Here is a 7,747-nt window from a genome sequence, read left to right as displayed (position 1 = left end):
TCCTCAGAGAGAGTGGGAGAATCCCTTTCCTTGGCAATGACCTGATGTGGGAGTGAATGTAATAACATGGCCATGAGCAAACCCTCATGCCCTTCAATCCCACATGATGTCTTTTGCTGGAGAAGGAAAAGGGACAGGTGTCTTCCCAGCATGGATCACACAGAACATGGATCACCAGGGCTCTGCCCAATGTGGATCCTCCAATGAGGGATGAAGCTGGAGCAGTGCACAAAGCTTTTCCTGCAGTCGGGGCATTTGCAGGGCTTCCCTTACTGGTGCCTCCGTTTGTGTTCGGCCAAGTGAGAGCTCTTGGAGAAGCTCTTCCCACACTGGGGACACTCGCAGGGCCTCTCCCCAGTGTGAGTGCGCCGGTGGGTGACGAGGTGAGAGTTTTGCTTGAAGCCCTTCCCGCAGTCAGGGCAGCGGAACGGCCTCTCCTCTGTGTGAACCCTCTGATGCATGAGGAGATTGGAGTGGCTCTGAAAACTCTTCCCACACTGGGGACACTCGTAGGGCCTCTCCCCGGTGTGGATGCGCCGGTGGATGATGAGGGCAGAGTTGTGCTTGAAGCCCTTCCTGCAGTTGGGGCAGCGGAACGGCCTCTCCTCTGTGTGAATGTGCGGGTGCTTGAGGAGAGTGGAGTTGGTGTGAAACCTCTTCTGACACTCAGGACACTTGTAGGGCCTCTCCCCAGTGTGGATGCGCCAGTGGATGACAAGATCGGAGCTGCAGCTGAAACCTTTCCCACATTCCCCACACTTGTAGGGCCATTCCCCAGTGTGGATCATCTGGTGGCGGAGCAGGTGATTGCTCTGCCTGAAGCTCTTCCCACACTCCGAGCACTTGTAGGGCTTCTTCTTATCGTGAGGCTGCTCATGCACCACCAGCTCTGAGCCCTGGCTAAAGCTCGGTCCAGCTTCCTGGCACAGGGTGGGTCTTTCCTCTTCAGAGCACCCTGGGCTGGCCTTGGAGCGCCTCCTCATGTGAGATCTCCAGTGCTTTTCCACCCTCTTGGATTCTTGTGCCGTGGAGCCACTCAAAACAGCCTCTTCCACGAGGTTCTGCTGTGGGGATTTGTCCTCCCTGGTCTCCATCCTCAGCTCCTTGCCTGGGGGAGGAAGGACAAGGACAGGATGGGATTTGCCTCTGTGCCACAGGGAAGGGGAAGGAGATCCCCCCAATGGATCCACGACAGGATGGGGTCGGCAGTGGGGTTGTCCTGCAGCTGGGGGCCATGCTGGGCTGGGAGATGGAGCAGGAGAGAGGGGGAAAGGGCCACGGACTTGCTCCTCACCTGCCTGGGTGTCCTGGGGCATTGTCTCAGTTTGAAAAGACAGGTGTCTGCTAAGGAAGGCAGGAGCCTCTCTTGAAATGGAAAATGCAAACCCCCTCCCTCTGAATTGTTATAAATTTTAAATTAAGGGGGGCTCTCAGGCAAAAATATGGTAGCAGGAATAACAGTTCTCTGTTAGGGAATAAAGTGATAAAATAAGCAATGCAGTAAAGCAAAACAACACTTACCGAGTCAGAATACGACCTGACACCCTTTTGGTCACAGTGCTGGTGGCAGTCCAATTGGAAGTGTGGCTGCAGTCCTCTTGGAGGAGTGTCAGGTGAGGTTCTGTTGGAGCAGTGAGCCTGTAGAAGAGTGCAGCCTTCCTCTGAAGATCCAGTGGAAGAGGCAGCTGTTCCTCGGAGAAATCCAGTGGGGAAGCTGTGGTGCTGCCCCAGGATCTCAGATTATATCCAGTTGGGAATGCTTGGTTCCTCCCTCTGGGCGGAGCATCTCACAATGGGTTGCTCTATTTCTTATCAGTCACTGCAGTGACATTCAATAGCCTATTATCAGCAGCTATCTCCCTGGAGGGAGGATTGCTTGTGCAAGAGATAAAGAAAAACTGCCCAATTAACAAAAGATAACTGCCACACCTCTTAACACATGGCAAATAGAATACATCTTGCCTTGCAATCTGAGAACCATAATGCTTTAGCAGTGGAGTAACACTTAACAATATTCAACTTAGCTTATGACATATATTCATCTTAACCATTTAGGGAGAGAACAACTCTTAGCAGCATTTAACTTAGCTTACAACTTGTGACTTAACCTTACTTACAGGCCTGACTGACTCAGATAGCCAAGGCACTCAAAGCCCTCAGAGAGCAGCATTTCTGCCACAGGTACCCAAGCACAGGCACTGGTGTGTGCACACACAGACACCAAGAGTCAGTGCAAGGCACCTGTGAGAAATTCCCCTGAGGGCAGGGAAGTGCTCCCTGTGTTGCTTTGGCCTCTCCCCAGCGGGCAAAGGGCTGAGCCTGGAGGAGTGGGGGGATCGGCCCAGGCCCCGTCGTTGTTCGGGGATCCCCCGAGTGAAGCAAACGGGAGAGTTCCCGGCTGGGAGAGGCCCCACTCAGAGGGAGTCGCTGGCCCAGGAGAGCTCCAAGGGGCTCCTTTTGGAGTGCTGTTTGTAGGGCCCCACGAGAGGGGCTTCATTCCCAGCAATGGTTCATCCTGGCTGCACTTGGCATCAAGAGGTTTCTTTGGCAGCGTGAGAACAGGGATGTTGTGCCACTGAGGGAACAGAAACAGCTCCCAGGGCTGCTCCTGAAGTAACCAGGAGCTGGTTGGGCAGCAGCAGTGCCTGGGGCAGACAGTGTTTGTGCTGAGCTGCAGAGGAGCTGAGCCCAGGGGCTGTTGGCCAAGGCCGAGGCCCAAGGAGCATTTCTCAGCTGGGTGTCATTTCTGCACCTCATGTCTCAGCAGGAGTTTCTCTAATAAAGAAATAAAGCTTTTGCCTGAAACTCCCCCTCTGCCCATGACAGGATCCCCTGTGAGCGTCGGTGACACCCCTGCTCTTTGGCAGCCTGGGGACTCCTGGGATGTCACCCTGGAGCCCCCGTGAGTGCCTGTGACAGTGTCATGGTTTGATGCTGGGGCAATGCCAGTGCCCCCATGAAAATATATTCTCCCTAGTAGCTGCTGTGAGACGTGACCAGGAATAAAGCAAAACAGTCTGTAACTTAAGAATAAAGTGAAAAAAACACCCACTTTATTAAGTACAATATATAAAAAGGAAGAGACACAGAACTCAGAATGAAAACCTTCTAAACCATTCCTCCTCCTTCCCCCAGTTTCTACCACAACATGAAATAAGAGCTTAGATTTTCAATCCAGTCACCACCCTCAGATAATTAATTCTTAGTCCATCATCACCCCTCAGGTAATCAACTTTCAGTTCATCAAGGAGAGAGGAGTCCCTCTTGTACCATAGGCTTCCCCTGGAAACACAGTTCAAACTTCTGGTGTTTCCATGTCACTCATGGCACCGCCCGGAGAACATTTGCCCTCGTGACTTCTTCCTCCCATGTCCAGTGCTCTCACCACTCTTCATGGACCAGAACTGCTTCTAGGCTTCCCTTTTTAAGGATGCTTTGCCCACTTCCAACAAAGCAACAGTCTCTCACTTTTGGGACACCAGTGCCCCCCAGATTCACCTCCTGGGGCCGAGGGGTCTCAAGAGCAGAGATCTTCTTCTTCACTGAAGACAGAGAGCATCACCACACCCTCCTCAGCCGTCTCTGTTCATGCCACTGCTTCACATGACATCACCTCACTCTCTTGGCTCCAAGCCATTGCCTCCCCTTAAATGCAGTCTCTGTGTCACAGGAAAAATGGGTCTGTCCATGGCTACACAAGAAAAGAGTCCAGCCCAAGGCCACTCCCTCATCTCCTCCTACCTAGGAGTCTTCTCAACTCTTTCTGACATCTTCTACTTGCACAAACTTTCACCACACTTGCTCATTTCCTGCTGTTTCATCTCTCTCTCTCTTCTCATCCAGATCCAGGAGGATCAGTATTTGCAAGGTTTCCATTATCCCAGGAAAGGGTTCAAATCTTGGGCTCTGCCTGCCCAGGACTCCCACGGCTGCCGGGCACCTTCTCGCCCCACACCCTTTGCTTCTCCTTCTCGGCCGGCCGTGCCACCAGCACAAGATGTCGAATTTCAAGGCAGCGCAGGCACAGGCTCTCTCTCTCACTCCCGGGGGGGGCTGCCCAAATGCTTCCCAGGGCTCCTCCACCCTTCCATCCTGCAAGGCCTTCACCCCCCTCCTCTGTCCAAGGCTCCAGCCTACCTCACCCCGGCCACATGGCTTCCCCTCCACCACCCAGGCTGGGCAGGGGAAGGTCTGCGCTTTTTCACAGACCAGAACCAAGAGAGAGTTCCCCTGGGACATCTCTGCTTTTTAACCCCCTGTGCTCTCAGAGGCGTATCCATGTCTTCAGTGGCCACACCCGGTGCCAACATTCCATCCTCACCACTGATTGGGTTTGACCACATCTTCCTGAAAAACTCACTTCCTTCTCAGCCGGTGACAGACAGATTGGTGCCTGAGCAGCCCAAGGTGCCCTGGGATGTCACCATGGAATGGCTGTGAGTGCCTCTGAGCACGGGGCATTTTTCCATGCCCAGAAAGCCCTGGAAGGTCTCCATAGAGCTGCTGTTCCTGTGTGTGACATCGCAGCTCTTGAACAGCCTGGAGAACCTTGGAATGTCCCCATGGAACCCCGCTGAGGGCCTGTAACAAAAGTGATCCTAAGCACGCAACCATCCCCAGGCCCCATAGCTCTGGCCAGTTTCTATGGCAACCATCCCCAACCAGATCTCTGTTGCTATGGTCAGTCCCCTGGCAGCTCCATGGAGACCCCATGCCCGCCTGGAAGCCATGGAAACAGCACTGGCCTGATGACAGAGTCTGTTGCCATGGCAAACATTGGCAGTCCCATTCCCAGGGTCATGGGATCCCAGAGCAGAGAATGGGCTGAGCTGGGAGGGACCCACCAGGATCCTTGAGTCCAATGGCTGGCCCTGCACAGGACACCCCAACAATGCCAGCCTGGGCCTGGCAGCGCTGTCCAAACACTGCTGGAGCTCAGAGAGCCCTGGAGCTGGGGCCCTTCCCTGGGGAGCCTGGGCAGTGCCCCAGCAGCCTCTGGGGAAAAACCTTTTCCTGAGATCCAACCTGAGCCTGCCCTGACTCAGCTGCAGCCGTTCCCTCCAGTCCTGTCCCTGGGCACCAGAGGGAAGAGGTTCCCACAGCCCCAGCCAGGGACTGGCTCCCTAGGCTGTTGCCATGGCAGCCAGGGCTGGGACCTGTTGGGATGCTCGGTCTCCATGGGCCAGGGATTAGGAATGGGATTCCTCAATTTCCTGCTCCTGCTAAAACCATGCTGCCTCTCACTGCCCTCCCACCTCCCATGGAAAGCACAAAAGGCAAAGATCCCAGGCTGGGATAAGAACAATTTAATGGGAACAGCAACCAGGTAAGGAACAAACAGGAACAGCAACATAAGTGAACAGAGAATGGATAACGATAACAATTTACAGGGCAAACAACAACACCACCAAGTGTCTCTTCCCAGCCACCTATTTCCTCCTGTCTGGAAAGGACACCCTTCTTCACGGGGGAGAGAGAAACTCCCTTTTCTGCCCTTGGCGATGACCTGAGGTGGGAGTGAATGTAATGACACGGCCATGGGCAGACCCTCATGTCCTTGGACCCACGTCATGTCACTGGCTGGGGCAGGAAAAGGGACAGGTGTCTTCCCAGCATGGTACAGACAGAACATGGATCACCAGGGCTCTTCCCAGTGTGGGTCCTCCAGTGGGGGATGAAGCTGGAGCAGTGCACAAAGCTTTTCCTGCAGTTGGGGCATTTGCAGCGCTTCCCTTACTGGTGCTTCCGTTGGTGTTTGGTCAAGGCAGATCTCTGGGTGAAGCTCATTCCACACTGGGGACACTCGTAGGGCCTCTCCCCGGTGTGTGTGCGCCAGTGGGTGACGAGGTGGGAATTTTGCTTGAAGCCCTTCCCGCAGTCAGGGCAGCGGAACGGCCTCTCCTCTGTGTGAATGCGCTCATGCAGAAGGAGATGGGAGCTGGTCTGAAACCTCTTCCCACACTGGGGACACTCGTAGGGCCTCTCCCCGGTGTGTGTGCGCCAGTGGGTGACGAGGTGGGAATTTTGCTTGAAGCCCTTCCCGCAGTCAGGGCAGCGGAACGGCCTCTCCTCTGTGTGAATGCGCTCATGCAGAAGGAGATGGAAGCTTATCCGAAACTTCTTGTGACACTCAGAACACTCATAGGGTCTCTCCCCGGTGTGGATCCTTTGGTGCACAATCAGGTCGGAGCTGCAGCTGAAGCCCTTCCCACATTGCCCACACTTGTAGGGCCATTCCCCAGTGTGGATCATCTGGTGGCGGAGCAGGTGATTGCTCTGCCTGAAGCTCTTCCCACACTCCGAGCACTTGTAGGGCTTCTTCTTATCGTGAGGCTGCTCATGCACCACCAGCTCTGAGCCCTGGCTAAAGCTCGGTCCAGCTTCCTGGCACAGGGTGGGTCTTTCCTCTTCAGAGCACCCTGGGCTGGCCTTGGAGTGCCTCCTCATGTGAGATCTCCAGTGCTTTTCCACCCTCTTGGATTCTTGTGCCGTGGAGCCACTCAAAACAGCCTCTTCCACGAGGTTCTGCTGTGGGGATTTGTCCTCCCTGGTCTCCATCCTCAGCTCCTTGCCTGGGGGAGGAAGGACAAGGACAGGATGGGATTTGCCTCTGTGCCACAGGGAAGGGGAAGGAGATCCCCCCAATGGATCCACGACAGGATGGGGTCGGCAGTGGGGTTGTCCTGCAGCTGGGGGCCATGCTGGGCTGGGAGATGGAGCAGGAGAGAGGGGGAAAGGGCCACGGACTTGCTCCTCACCTGCCTGGGTGTCCTGGGGCATTGTCTCAGTTTGAAAAGACAGGTGTCTGCTAAGGAAGGCAGGAGCCTCTCTTGAAATGGAAAATGCAAACCCCCTGCCTCTGAATAGTTATAAATGTGAAATTAAGGAGGTCTCAGGGAAAGATATGGGAATAGCAGTAAGAGTTCCTGATTCAGATAATTTTAAAAATACAAATGCAGTTGTTCAAAAGAAATCCCATTCACCGAGTCAGAATACGACCTGACACCCTGTGGGTCAGGGTGCTGCTAGCAGTCCTGTTAAATGTTGGCTGCAGAGCTCCTGCAGTGACTGGTGAGGTTCTGTTGGAGCAGGGATCCTGTAGAAGTGTGGAGTTTTCCTCTGAAGTGTAGTGGTGGTGTTGTTTGGCCTGGTCTTTCTCTGGGAATTCTCTAGAGGAGAAAGCTGCTTCTTTAAGAATCCAGTGGGGAAAAGCTCCCCTGGGCAGAGCATCTCACAATGGGATGATGTCATTTTTATCAGTCATGCAGTGACACTCAATGGCCCATTAACAGAAGATCTTACCCAGAGGGAAGATTGCTTGTGGAAGAGATAAAGACAACTGCTCAATTTACAGAAGATAACTGCCTCACCTCTAATAGATGTGAATTGATGACACACACCCCAGCTACATCTTGTAACCTAAAACAACCTTCTAACCAAATGTTCTATTTGTACCTGCTCCTTCATGATGCATTATTAGCAATAGGATCTCTCTATGTGTTCATCAGTGAAACATGGATTTACCTTTCTGTATTTAGAAGCAGGACAAAACCCCATCTAGCTTTGCTTGGGGCTGTAGGATCAAAGTCAACTCCCTTGGTTCCTCCTTGAGCCCTGGCCAGGCTTTGGGAGGAGCACAAGAGGAGGATGAAACCATGTGTTCCCACACTAGAAGTGCTGTCTATTCATTCAGCACTATCAGAGCTGGCTCCTGTCACAGCCAGGCTGGAGCCTCACCTGTGGCTGG

At 53.7% G+C, this 7,747-nt stretch overlaps 1 protein-coding gene across 1 annotated transcript; it reads right to left on the bottom strand.

Annotated features, from left to right (window-relative positions):
* Positions 1-269: 269 nt before the first annotated feature.
* LOC121358356 (zinc finger protein OZF-like) lies at positions 270-6,780 on the bottom strand. The gene is made up of 4 exons (XM_041476460.1): positions 6,759-6,780; positions 5,738-6,572; positions 5,457-5,460; positions 270-857 (listed from the first exon to the last, which is right to left on the bottom strand). Exons 1-4 carry the CDS (start codon positions 6,778-6,780, stop codon positions 270-272), a joined length of 1,449 nt encoding a protein of 482 aa, XP_041332394.1.
* Between the last annotated feature and the right edge of the window lie 967 nt (positions 6,781-7,747).

This window comes from Pyrgilauda ruficollis, unplaced genomic scaffold, assembly GCF_017590135.1.
Source record: "Pyrgilauda ruficollis isolate IOZ18807 unplaced genomic scaffold, ASM1759013v1 scaffold387, whole genome shotgun sequence".
Taxonomy (NCBI): domain Eukaryota; kingdom Metazoa; phylum Chordata; class Aves; order Passeriformes; family Passeridae; genus Pyrgilauda; species Pyrgilauda ruficollis.
Note: the sequence above shows the minus strand (reverse complement) of the source record. Positions and strands in the feature narration are given on the sequence as shown.

Coding starts and splice junctions, on each gene's coding strand:
- LOC121358356 (XM_041476460.1), bottom strand. CDS start 6,780: ATGCCCCAGGACACCCAGGCAG. Junction 6,573..6,758: donor GCCCCAGGACACCCAGGCAG/GTGAGGAGCAAG, acceptor TTCCTCCCCCAG/GCAAGGAGCTGAGGATGGAG.